The 13,973-nt window shown below is 40.9% G+C and overlaps 1 protein-coding gene across 2 annotated transcripts in view; it reads left to right on the top strand.

Annotated features, from left to right (window-relative positions):
* USP39 (ubiquitin specific peptidase 39) overlaps positions 1–13,973 on the top strand; it is a 29,543-nt gene that overhangs the window by 2,006 nt on the left and 13,564 nt on the right. The window contains exons 1-7 of one of the 2 annotated variants that reach the window (XM_039217632.1): positions 1,790–1,939; positions 3,159–3,228; positions 4,591–4,685; positions 5,654–5,790; positions 6,962–7,114; positions 11,382–11,607; positions 12,879–12,956. In XM_039217632.1, the coding sequence (XP_039073563.1) occupies positions 1,813–1,939; positions 3,159–3,228; positions 4,591–4,685; positions 5,654–5,790; positions 6,962–7,114; positions 11,382–11,607; positions 12,879–12,956 (886 nt within the window). In that variant the 5' untranslated portion in view covers positions 1,790–1,812. Of the gene's footprint in view, positions 1–1,789; positions 1,940–3,158; positions 3,229–4,590; positions 4,686–5,653; positions 5,791–6,961; positions 7,115–11,381; positions 11,608–12,878; positions 12,957–13,973 lie in introns of those variants that run through there. The other variant, XM_039217631.1, reaches the window with a different exon arrangement.

Here is a 13,973-nt window from a genome sequence, read left to right as displayed (position 1 = left end):
ATCCTGGACTTCAAGATGTATTACAAAGCTATAATCATTGGACAGTATGGTTCTGGCACAAAAACATACACTCAGATTGATGAAACAGAATAGAGAACCCAGAAATGGATCCACAAACATATGGCCATCTAGTCTTTGACAAAGCAGGAAAGAATATCCAATGAAATAAAGACAGTCTCTTCAGCAAAATGGTGCTGGGAAAATTGGACAGCAACATGCAGAAAAATGAACCTGGACCACTATCTTACACTATACACAAAAGTAAACTCAAAATGGATGAAAGACCTAAATGTAAGACAGGAAGCCATCAAAACCCTAGAGACAAAACCAGGCAAAAACCTCCTTGATCTTGGCTGCAGCAACTTCTTATTCAGCACATCTCTGGAGGCAAGGGAAACAAAAGCAAAAGTGAACTATTAGGACTTTATCAAAATAAAAATCTGCTGCACAGCAAAGGAAATAATCAGCGAAACTAAAAGGCAACTGATGGAATGGGAGAAGATATTTGCAAATGACATATCAGAGAAAGGGTTAGTATCTTAAATCTATAAAGAACTTATCAAACTCAACACTCAAGAAACCAGATAATCCAGTGAAGAAATGGGCAAAAGACATGAATATATACTTTTCCAAAGAAGACATCCAGATGGCCGACAGACACATGAAAAAATGCTCAACATCACTCATCCTCAAGGAAATACAAATCAAAACCACAATGAGATACCACCTCACACCTGTCAGAATGGCTAACATTAACAACTCAGGCAACAATAGATGTTGGTGAGAATGTGGAGAAAGAGGATCTCTTTTGCACTGCTGGTGGGAATGCAAACTGATGCAGCCACTATGGAAAACAGTATGGAGTTTCCTCAAAAAATTAAAACCAGAACTACCCTACGACTGAGCAATTGCACTACTAAGTATTTACCCAAGGGATACAGGTGTGTTGTTTTGAAGGGGCACATGCACCCCAGTGTTTATAGCAGCAGTATCAACAATAGCCAAAGTGTGGGAAGAGCCCAAATCTCCATCTGTGGATAAATGAATAAAGAAGATGTGGTATGTGTGTATGTGTGTGCTTGAGCGCGTGCACGCACACATACACACTGGAGTATTGGCAGTCAAAAAATGAAATTTTGCCATTTGCAACTATGTGGATGGAACTGGATGGTATCATGCTAAGCAAAATTAGTCACAGAAAGACAAATATATGACTTCATTCATATGAGGACTTTAAGATACTAAACAGATGAACATAAGGGAAGGGAAGCAAAAAGTATAAAAACAAGGAGGGGGACAAAACATAAGAGACTTAAATATAGAGAACGGAGGGATTGTGGAGGGGGGGGTTGGGCTAAATGGGTAAGGGGCATTAAAGAATCTACTCCTGAAATCATTGTTTCACTGTATGCTAACTAACTTGGATATAAAATTAAACAATAAATAAATTTAAAAATATATATTAAAAAGTAGTGAAAATCTACATCCTTAAATTTACCACTTGTCAATAACTGTGAAGGGTTTGAGATTTTATTTGCAAGCTGCATAATTTTTTTTTTTAAATGCTTTTATTTTTTTCTGATAGAGAGAGAGTGCAAGCTACATAATTAGCCTGCCACAGTTTTCGGGATGCTAAGGAAGATGGGACTAGTTCCTGTAGAGTCATTTCCCACAGCAACATGAAGAAGATATACTCATAGTGGGTGGCCTTACTGGAGAAGAACTCTGGGCTTACAGAACTTAAGTCTTTCATAATGGTCTGTGAACTTGCCTCCCCTTTGCCCTGTAGGGAGACCCTGTCTCTGTCTTCTAATGCTGTTTACTATACAAATATCCTTGACAAGGTCTGGAGGCAGACAGTGCCTTTGGTCACAGTATGGACAGAAACATGAGAGACCCATGGAGAATTGTCTCCTAATGCTATTCAGCTTAAGAAGTGGTATGTAACCTGTACCTTAGAAGGTCCCTTAGGCCCCTTCCTATTAATATCTGCCTTCCTTGTTTGGGAATTCACTATTCTATATGTTTGAATATTCTGTTCATTATTCTGAAATCTATTGTCATTTCTACTTTTATTTATTTTTTAATTTCTTAATGTTAATTTTTGAGAGAGAGAGAGAGACAGAGCACAAGTGGGGGAAGGACAGACAGAGAGGGAGACACAGAATCCAAAGCAGGCTCCAGGCTCTGAGCTGTCAGTACAGAGCCCAACATGGGGCTCTAACTTGTGAACTGCCAGATCATGACCTGAGCCGAAGCTGGACACTTAACTGACTGAGCCACCCAGGTGCTCCATATTTTTAGTTTTACCTCTTACATATATTCCTAAATAGTACTGTGCTTTATTTTGTATTTGATGTAAATGGAACCATACTGTATGTGGTCTTCTGATTTGCCCTTTTTCTTTTTTTCCTAGCCATATTTTTGAGGTTAATTCAGGTAGATGTTCATGGCTATATAGTGTTCTATTGATGATGTACCAGAATATATTTATTTATGGTGGATATTCAGGTTGTTTCCAGTTTGGGCTCTTTCAGATATGCTGGTACATACTAAATATTTAAAATACTAAATACTTTACTAAATATTTTTAGTAAGGCACTTACAGTGTACATGTGCAAAAGTTTCAGGTTTATAAGTAGAGATTGCTGGGGGGGTCAGAGTTCTGCATATTTTCAACTTTGATCTGGTTGTACTATTTTCCAAGAGGTTGTAACAGTTACAACCACCAGCAGTTACATGAACATTTCCATTGCTTTATCTGTTTGCCAATACTTGGAATTTGCCAATTTTATGTTTTTCCCTCTATGGTAGGTATGAAGTGGTATATTATTGTGCAAGAAAATCTGCATTTTCTTGATTGTTGAGGAGGGTTATATTCCTCATTTTCTGTTGGGTGGTTTGTCTTTTTCTTATCGTTTCAGCAATTTCTTTATGTAATCTGCAAATGAATTGTTTTTTGGTTATATGTGTTACACATATATTCTCCCAATTTGGCTCTTGTTCCATTAGTGGGCTTTTTGGTGTATTGCCTTGCCTCCTGTGTAGGAGTTCATCCTGTTTAGTTTTTTGCATTTCTGTGTTTCTTTGTTTGTACTAGTAGTTCACCCCGAGTACGGGTTTCCCATTTTCACAGTCTGTGATGATTTTCCTTTCAGCAAAGAATGGCCGCGTGGATTCCGAGGACCGGAGGAGCCGCCATTGCCCGTACCTGGATACCATTAACAGGTTAGTAGGACAGGGATGTCAAGGGCAGCACCAAACAGTGGAATCTATGCAGAAAGTTCTTTGAACTGTACTTTGAATGATCATAAATTTTGTTCTTTTTAAAGCTTTCTGCCCAGAAAATTGTGCTTCTTGCCATATATAAAGTGTCAGGGGGCATTATTTTTTAGTTTTATATTTTTAGGGGGGGCACATGCATAAGGAGCTTTTAGCTTAGTTTGAATTTGTTTGGTGGAATAATAGGGTGCATAGTGTACTTAAAATGATGGTAGCAAATTTAAATATTTTTTTGAACACTCACTACGTGCTAGGTACTACTCTAGGTGGCTGGCATTCAACAAAGAAAAGAAAAATAGATATGTTCTAAAGCAGAGGTAGTTACCTCATCCTTGTTTCTTTTCTCTGATTCCAGATGGCATCTTATGATGCTTTTCAACTTAAGCTCTATGGTTGTAGTGCTAATAGAAGCTTTCTTAGTAATGGGGTTACTCTTTATCAGGGCTATCTGTTGTGGCAGGCACAGGCCATTGTGACTAACGAGGACTTGAAACACAGCTTGAGGAACCAAGTTTCAAATTTTATTTTATTTTTAAATGTTTATTTTTGAGAGAGAGAGAGAGCGTGCGCACGCGTGCACAAGTTGGGCAGGGGCAGAGAGAGAATCCCAAGCAGGCTCCACACTGCCAGTGCAGAGCCTGACACAAGGCTCCAACCCATGAACCATGAGATCATGAACAGCCACAGTCAAGAGTCAGATGCTTAACCAACCGAGCCACCTTGGTGCCCCAAATTTTATTATTTTAAATTGAAATTTCAATATCCCCTTGTGGCTCTTGCTTTCTTTAATGGACAGTGCAGCTTTACTGGGACCAAACACAATTAGAGTTAATATTTGAGGAGAAATCTCTTTGTCACCTGTGAATTCAGTGAAAGTAAAGTTGTTTGTCCCTTAACCTGCTTGGTACTCATGTAACATTACTTTGTGGTTGAATAAGTAGATCTGTTTGTAGGTATTCTCCTAATATTCAGGTTTCCAATTCATTTTTATGGACAAAAATAGGTTTTTCTTCTATAAAAGGGTTTGTTCACTCAATGTCCTCTAAAGAAAAAAAGATGGTCGCTGGCATTGTGTGTCTAGTAGAGATAGTTTGACGCTGCCTTGGGACTTGGTGGCTGAGGCTGCTATAGTAAATGTTTAGGAGAGGAATAGTTAACGTTCCCCACAGTTTATACAAGGCTGTTGAACCATCTCTGAAAGATGCTATGTGACATTGTGCACTGTGGAGCCAATGCTGCTTCACTTGTTCTTTCCTAGACATCTGTCCCTATTAATTGTTTTCTTCTCTTATTTAAATGTTCTTTTAGGAGTGTGCTGGACTTTGACTTTGAGAAACTATGTTCCATCTCCCTCTCACATATCAATGCATATGCCTGTCTGGTGTGTGGCAAGTACTTTCAGGGTAAGTAAGCATTGTGCTTTAAAAAAATTTTTTTTTAATGTTTAAAAGATGTTTATTTGTTTTTGAGGGATGGATTGTGAGCTGGGGAGAGGGAAAGAGAAAATCCTATATAGGCTACATGTTGTCAGTGATGAGCCCGATGCAGGGACTCTATTTCACAAACCATGAGATTATGACCTGATCTGAGATCAAGAGTTGGATGCTTAACTGACTGAGCCACCCAAGCACGCTGTGTTGTGCATTTTAAACTTACTACGTTTTCAGTGCCAGCTACAGGTCTCCTCCAGAGATAGTTTAAAAAAAATTTTTAGGGGCGCCTGGGTGGCTTAGTTGGTTAAGCGTCCGACTTTCACTAAGGTCATGATCTCGCGGTTTGTGGGTTCGAGCCCCGCGTCGGGCTCTGTGCTGACTGCCAGCTCAGAGCCTGGAGCCTGTTTCAGTCTGTGACTCCCTCTCTCTCTGACCCTCCCCTGCTCACGCTGTCTCTCTCTCTCTCTCCTAGAAATAAATAAAAACATTAAAAAAATTAAAAAAAAATTTTTTTAATGTTTATTTATTTTTGAGAGAGAGAGAGAGACAGCGCAAGTGGGTGAGGGGCAGAGAGAGAGGGAGACACAGAATCCAAAGCAGGCTCCAGGCTCTGAGTTGTCAGGACATGGGCTTGAACCCATGAACCGTGAGATCATGACCTGAGCTGAGGTTGGACACTTAACCAACTGAGCCACCCAGGTGCCCCTCCCTAACCAATATCTTAATGCCATCCAGGGAATAAAGTACTAATGTGCTGTTCTTTCTTGCTAACTTCTGTGATGAGAAAAGTTCATGTAGGAGATTCATTGTACAGATGGCATAGTACTTTGTTTTTGGTGATATTAATATGTTCCAGTACAAAATACTGAAAGGAAAATGAAACGTGATTTGTCTCTTTCTGGCATCTGCCCTACACTGCCTTTCCTCCTTCCCTACAGGCCGGGGTTTGAAGTCTCATGCCTACATTCACAGTGTCCAGTTTAGCCACCATGTCTTCCTCAACCTCCACACCCTCAAGTTTTACTGCCTTCCAGACAACTATGAGATCATCGATTCCTCGCTGGAGGATATCACAGTATGTGTCCAGGAGGCTGGTTTGGAACTAGTTCTCTTGGGGGCCATCCCAGGGCTCCTGGGGATCTGCCCGACCCGAGGTTACTTGGGCTTTAAGAGGCTTCTTTCCCTTTGGGAGAAATGGGGGAGACCTGAGTAAGGATTCATAATTGTGGCCTGTGGTCTGCAATCTAACTGTTATTTCTGCTTCTAACATTGAGGGTTAGGACTAAAGAAATGCAGCTACTTTCTAGTTGAGGTGAAAGCATTTTTGTGAAGTATATTACCTTCCACATTTTGGAGGAAGGAATATGAGTCAGGCCTGGTGGAGGACAGTGGATACCAAGCTGCATACTAGCTCGTGACTACTTTTGATGTGATGTGGCCCGAATAGCCAGTGCCTCCCATCTGTGGGCTCTGGTGTGTGACCTGTGCCGTCACTGTACAAGAGATCATAGGAAGTCTTCTTGGATTTGATTAATGTTGGAACTATTGATTGTTATTTTCTTTTTTAGCAAGTGTCTGTGTATTCACGTTGAATGCTTTGTTCATTTTTGAGGAAAGCTTGGTGTCCAGAGTGTTTGAAACAATATCTATGCTACTTTTAGAAGTTTTATATGCCTGTTAAGTAGTTGAGGTTAAAGTAGTTATGGACGGTAATTAGAGAGAGGAACTGAAGTAAATACAAGGTCTCTAAGAGACTTAGTAGAGACCTCTGTTCCACCCTTTACGTGATGACCCTTGTAGCTCTAGGACTGGGGAAGTTTCCGCTCCTGTGCTTCCAGCCATAGGGAGTATGACATCTCAGATTTGCTATGCGCTGGGTCTGTACTGGCCCTGTGTGAAGTCCCATCTGACACTCAGACTCCTGCTGCCTGCAGAGATGTGCATGTCCTTCAGCTTTGGACAGTTGTTTATCATGGAGTTGGCCAGACCTGAGGTCTGAGGAAAGACCTGGGATTCAGTGATTTTGGGTTAAACACAGAGATCCCCTTCTAGATTAGTAATGTGGAGAGGGCCTGTTCAGTGTTACTTCAGCCTTTATACCTGTTGTTGGAAGCCTTTTTGGTTGTGTGGTGAAACATTCATGACCAAAATATTTTTTGTTTTTGACAGAAATTGTTATTTCAGATAGCTCTTGTAAACTGTGTAGACAGTCCTGAAACAACTTAGAATTTTCTTTTCCTTTGCAGTATGTGTTGAAGCCCACTTTCACAAAGCAGCAGATTGCAAACTTGGACAAGCAAGCCAAATTGTCCCGGGCGTATGATGGGACCACTTATCTGCCGGGTATTGTGGGCCTGAATAACATAAAGGCCAATGACTATGCCAACGCTGTCCTTCAGGTAGGATCAAGAACGCTGTGCAGGGCAGCCAAGAAGTGACTGCCTTCTGGTAGAATAGAGTCAAATGGTCCCTGGAGACACCAAGCCTTGCTAAGGACTCTACTTAACTATTTGTTCTGCACCAAACATAACATTCCTACGTCTGGTCAAAGGGCTGCTGCCAGATGGTAAGGCCTTTTCTAGCCTCTGGGTTCATGACCTCTGGGGTTTTCAGGGACTGAAGGATAGAATGATTATGTGGCCTGGCAGTACCAAATAAGAAACACATGTGTTGGATGATGCATCTTTTCTTTTTTTAATAGTGCAGATGTTCCTTGTGCTGGGTGTCTGAGGTCTTGATCTTGCTCCTGCACTTAAGCTCTGAACTTAAGGGATCAGAGTCCAACTCCGGGCTTGATCCCATGAACTGTGAGATCATGAACCGAGCTGAAATCAAGAGTCGGATACTTAACCGACTGAGCCACCCAGGCACCCCTAAACAATAAAGGATTTATAATTTAACATATGCATGGTTTTTTTAGACTAAGTTATTGCACGCTTAATAGTATGGTGTAAACGTAACCTTATAGTGGACAGGGAAACCAAAAAATTCCTTTGACTCTCTTTATTGTATTATTAGCTTTATTGTAGTGCTCTGAAGCCGAACCTGTAATACCTCCAAAATATGCCTGTACATAGTCTTGTGCGGCATCTTTAATGATTACATGTTAATTCAATTTGTAGTACAGTTTATTTAACCATCATATCTTGTATTAATGCATCTGGGGCCTAGATTCTAGTCTGTAGGTGTTTGTAGCAATTTACAAACCATTAGCAACACAAAAGAGAGTTCTCCATCTTGCATTGTCCCTGTTACACTGTTATTTTTCCCCCATCTTGATACATTTAACCTACCTTTTGTTATTTACTTCTAAATTCGATTACTTGTATTTTTTCAAATGTTGGGGCCTCGGGCTCATATTTCTGTTGGTAGTTTATTTTGCTAAACTCTGAAAAATATATATTAGCCTTTTTCTGTTGTATATGTTGCAGAGATTTCCGTCTAGTTCTTATTTGGCCTTTAAACTTGATTATGGTATTTTTGCATACAGAATTTAGATTAAAAAATTATGAAAGCGTATCTGTCAGTTTTGGTGTCTGCCTCTAATGTTATGCCTAGACCCTGGAAAGGTTAAATGCTTAGGTAGAGAGAAACTTTGTTTCTCTTACAGCCTTTCATGGCTTTGTGAAGACTTAACAGGATAAACATAGGATTTGAACATGGTTAGGGCAGTTAGCATTGGCTTTGTGATGGATTTTAGTTCCCATAGGAAGTTTTTATTTTTAAAATTAGATGAACAAATCCTCTGTGATGTAATTGCCACTAGAATGGGATTGAATGGACGAAGTACTCCATCTGGAGGCTGACACATGCTTTTTATATTGTTGCTGAAACCAGAGAGCAACTTCTCTCCACAGCTTGGATAAGTGAGAACTAGGATGAATTTTGTTCATACTTCTTCCCTTTATTTCTGTAAAGTTTATTTATTTTGATAGCGAGCATGTGCGCATGCGTGAACAGGGAGGGGGGAGCAGAGAGAGGGAAGGAGAGTTTCAAATCCCAAGCAGGCTTCACGTTGTCAGTGCAGAGCCCCACATGGGGCATGAACTCACAAACTGAGATCATGACTTGAGCCGAGATCAAGAGTTAGACACTCAACCAACTGAGCCAGTCAGGTGTCCCCATACTTCTTTCCTTTAGATAATAACCCATTTTTTAGTAATTATTCTCTAGGCATTAAGTCGTTGTTTCTTTAGCTGAGCTAAGCTTGTATGGGCTTTCCTAATCACCTCTGTTATGGTGTTCCCTGTGTCCTGAGTTGTCTCCCTATGAGATGTGTAAGTTTATTGTATTTAGCAGAAACCTCTATCCTCCTTTCTAAATGGATTCTTTGGCACAGAAAGTTTTGCTCATAGTAAGCACGGTGCTGTTAAGGATTCACAGACCAATCAGGAGGGACCTGTGTGTGTGGGGCACCTGGGTGGCTCAGTTGGCTCAGGTCATGATCTCACGATTCGTGGGTTTGAGCCCCACATCAGGCTCTGTGCTGACAGCTAGCTCAGAGCCTGGAGCCTGTTTCAGATTCTATATCTCCCTCTCTCTCTCTGACCCTCCCTGCTCACGCAGTCTCTCTCTCTCAGAAATAAATAAAATATTTTTAAAAAAATTTAAAAAACCCAAAAAACAAAAAACAGGAGGGACCTGTGGGGAGACTGCATTTACTTAGGGTCTGTTCTGGGATTTCCTTCCCAGTTTTGTAGCTCATACTAATGAGCATGTATTTCTTCCTGAACCAACGTGGCTAGTCTATTTTTTTACTTAATGAGGTAAAACTTATTTGTTTTCTTTTTTTAATTTAAATTTCAGTTAACATACAGTGCAGTATTGGTTTCAAGAGCAGAATTCAGTGATTATCACTTACATATAGTACTCACTGCTCATCACAGCATGTGCCCTCCTTAGTCCCCATCTCCTACCCACCTCCCTCCATTACCATTAGTTTGTTCTTTTTCATTAAGAGTCTCTTGTGGTTTGTTTCCTTCTCTTCTCTTCCCCCTCCCTCCCGCCCCATTCCCATACGTTCATCCATTTTGTTTCTTAGATTCCACATATGAGTGAAGTCATATGGTATTTGTCTTTTTCTAATTGACTTACTTTGCTTAGCATAATACATTCCAGCTCCATCCATGTGACTGCAAATGGCAAGATTTCATTTTTTGGTGGCCAAGAAATACTCGATTGTGTGTATATATATAGACACCACATCTTCTTTATCCATTCATCAGTTGATGGACATTTGGGCTCTCTCCATAGTTTGGTTATTGTTGATAATGCTGCTGTTATAAACATTGGTGTGTATGTACCATTTCAAATCACTATTTTTGTATCCTTTGGGTAAATAAATACCTAATAGCACAATTGCTGAATTGTAGGGTAGTTTTGTTTGGTAAAATTTATTTTACCTAAACTTTTTGACCATTTATGATCATAACAGAATGAATCACCTTTATATATATGTTCATTTTGTTTCAATTTTATATCATTTTATATCTATTTTATTTATTCATTTTATTTTGTATTTATTACCACCCTTTCAATAAACTTTATTAAGATGATTTTCATGTTATTTAAAATTTTTTAAATGTTTTTATTTTTGAGAGAGAGAGGGAGACAGAGTACTAGCGAGGGAGGGGCAGAGAGAGAGGGAGACACAGAATCTGAAGCAGACTTAAGGCTCTGAGCTGTCAGCACAGAGCCCAATGAGAGGCTTAAACTCGTGAACTATGAGATCATGACCTGAGCCAAAGTTAGACGTTTAACCGACTGAGCCACCCACATGCCCCATTTTTTTCTTTAATGTTTTAATTTATTTTTGAGAGAGAGACAGAGTACTAGCAAGGGAGGGGCAGAGAGAGAGACACACAGAATCCGAAGCAGACTCCAGGCTCTGAGCTGTCAGCACAGAGCCCGTATTTTAATGTGCATTTGAGAGATGGAGGAAGTTTGACCTCCAGATAGTAATATCTTTCATAGCCAAATGGAATATTTGGATTTCTAGCTTTTAATTCCTTATGAATGCAAATATAGTCACAAGCCTAATTAGAGTAAATAAAGGAAATTAGTAAGTTGGTCATTGGATAGGGACTTGAATCCTTTTTTATAAAAATTTATTTTTAGAGCGAGAGAGCACACAAGAAGGGCAGAAGGGGAGAGAGAATCTTAAGCAGGCTCTACACTTAGTGCAGAGCCTGATGCAGGGCTCAACCCAACACCCTGGGATCATGACCTAAGTTGAAATTAAGAGTTTGATGCTCAACCAACTGAGCCATCTAGGTGCCTGAATACTTTTTTTTTTAACTTCTTGGTCAGGATGCCTGGCTGGCTCATTTGGTGGAACGTGTGCCTCTTGATCTCAGGGTTGTAAGTTCGAGTCCTATGTTGGATGTAGAGATTGCTTAAAAAAAAATCTGTAAAAAATAAAAAAACAAAAAGTAAATAACTTCATATCCAAAGCAAAGTATCTGCAGAACTGGACTTTATGTGAAACTTAGTACAGAGGAACAGAGGATGTTTCTATAATGTGAACTTTAAACCTAAGTATTTCCTTTTGACTCTTGAAGGCCATTAGAGGCCTGGGTCTGTTAGAAGAGCTTGGCCCCCAGGGCTGTGCACAGGGGCCCTTTGTAGGGGCTCTTGGATTAATTGGATGGAGTATTTGACTTTCAGGCGTTGTCTAATGTTCCTCCTCTCCGGAACTACTTCCTGGAAGAAGACAATTATAAGAACATCAAGCGTCCTCCAGGGGATATCATGTTCTTGTTAGTCCAGCGTTTTGGAGAGCTGATGAGAAAGCTCTGGAACCCCCGAAATTTTAAGGCACATGTGTCTCCTCATGAGATGCTTCAGGCTGTTGTCCTTTGCAGCAAGAAAACCTTTCAGATCACCAAGCAAGGTAAAGAACAGCCATTCATATTTGCTGATGTTAGGGCAACAAAATTAGTTTGATGAGCAAATTTATTTGTACTTGCTGTAAACCTTGTAGTAACCAAGTGAGTGTCCAGTTGATAGTCTGATTATGTTCCTCACTCTTCTTTCATCAGCCTGCCCTGCTCAGAGTCCTGAGACTTCAGCTGGATAGAAAGTCTGTCATACTTGGTAAACTAATCTGTATGGCTCGAGGGAAAACCAGGAGACTAGGAAAGGCACTGACCCTTAGGCACTTGCCACATTTGCTTCTCATTTTGTTGTGTTGCAGACTAGATATTCTGATGACCTATTTTGACTGTTTTCATCCCTCCACATCCAACTAGTTATTGCCATGTGAGTAAAGTGGACACTCTGTAGCTCTTAGCACCTGGATCTCATATAATGTCCTCTGGCCTCACATCAGTTTGTTCACCATCCATTCCTGCTACTAGTAGGTTGTAGGACTGCAGAGATAAGCAGCATTTTTTTTGTTCCAGGAGCTCCCATTCTAGTGGGGAAGATAGTTGTGTAAAAAGGTGAGCACAGGGTGGTAAGTGCTATAATAGAGGAAGGGAAGTATACTTTGGGAGGGGGTGTGGAGCAGGGAGCCCCAGCTGAGCATATGGGAGATCAGCGGGAGTCAGAGTGGAGGAAGAGCTAGCTGAGTTCTAGGCACAGTGGAGATAGGTCAGGGCTGGTCATTCTAGGTAGAGAGGACACTGCCAACAGGAGCGTGGATTTGCCTGGAACAGACAGAAGGCTGCCAGTAGCCGAGTGCTTGGATTCTAGGGGACAGTGTGAGAGCTGAAGTGGAGGTGTGGGGGAGGGACTGGATCATCGGGTTTATGTGCCAGTAGAAGGAGCACGGGTTACATCCTGACAATCGTGGGGAGTCGATGAAGGCTTTTAAGCCAAAATGTGACGCCAGACTTAGGTTAGGCCAAGGAGTGATTTAGAGGGGAAATTCAATACTGGCTTTTGATGGGTGGCGCGATACACGTTTGCAGTAGAGATGATAATCGAAGGTCCAGGTTGGGTCAGAGAGCCCAGGGAGAGAGCAGAGATCAGAAGTCTAAGAGCTTGACCTTGAGGAATGTCAGCATTTAATGTCCAAATAGAGAGGATGCCCAGAGGACAGGAGAGTGTTGCCTGGAAGGAAGGAGGAAAACCAGGAATGTGGCATCATGCCAGCCAGTGCGTGGTTTGGATTGTACTAATTTCCAGCTTTGACACGCCCCATGCTTCCGTCTTTTCCAGGGGATGGAGTTGACTTTCTGTCCTGGTTTCTGAATGCTCTGCACTCAGCTCTAGGGGGCACAAAGAAGAAAAAGAAGAGTAAGTCATGTTATTTTGTAAAAGGGAGCTGTTTTTTTGTTTGCTTCCTCTTATAGGCACTTTGCAGCTTCCTATCCTTTTCTTAACTTTGCATTTTTTTGTGTTAGGGTGGTGGTGTTTGTATATACATGGACCAAATTTCATTGCTGAATAGGTTCCTCTCCATTTTTAAAAATTAGGATATGGTTATATCCAATGGCATGCTTAATACATGGAAAAAAATATAACTGCTCTAGAAATCCTGACCTAGTTCCAGACTGGGTCTGGGCAGCATGTTGTTGACTGCTAGTCTCTGGTGGTGCAAGAGTTAATGTGAGGATGGCTCACTGCGTGGTTTGTGTGGCTTCTAAGTTCACTGGTAAAGCAAAGTAAAAGCTAGTTCCTCCCCCTGGGCCTATACTTGGAGAAATGAGGCTTGCCTCCATATTGATTCTCAGACTTTAAGTCCCATGGTCCCTTAACCTCCACATTGGCATAGCAGTAGAGAGTTTTCATGAATGTCAGAAATAGTTGTTGGCTTACAGAGTGCTGAGCTAGAGAAATAATTTAGGAGACCTAATGCAGTTTTTTCCGTGTCCTTTTTCTCTGTTCTGCTGGTGTTAATGTTTATTAATGTGGGGTTGTGGGCTGATGCTCTTTATACTAGATGGTCCCACCACCTCTACCAGATGTCTTCAACCTGTGCACATCCTCTGAGTTTTGTAACATGTCCCATTAGGGTTCTAGAACCCTGTTGTGCTTTCTTTGCTTTGGTTCTGTTCTGTTCTGTCCCTTAGTCTGCATTTTTGTTTTATGTCCAGTGCAGGGTGGACTTTATCTTCTTTGCACACAGCATAAGGTTATGGGAAAGTCTTTGGATGTGTCTTGTTTTGCGTGTGATTTTTTTGTGATTTGTTAAGTCTCTAGGCTTTATAAATCATTCATTAAGATGCACTTAATTTTTCTCTGCTGGAGGGTCAGAGGGCATCTTATGAGAGAAGGCAGACACAAAGTAATTATTTACACAAATAATGACAA

Source organism: Hyaena hyaena, unplaced genomic scaffold, assembly GCF_003009895.1.
Source record: "Hyaena hyaena isolate Hyena2069 unplaced genomic scaffold, ASM300989v1 scaffold_699, whole genome shotgun sequence".
NCBI lineage: Eukaryota > Metazoa > Chordata > Mammalia > Carnivora > Hyaenidae > Hyaena > Hyaena hyaena.
The sequence above is the reverse complement of the archived record's forward strand: the minus strand, read 5'-3'. Positions and strand labels throughout refer to the sequence as shown.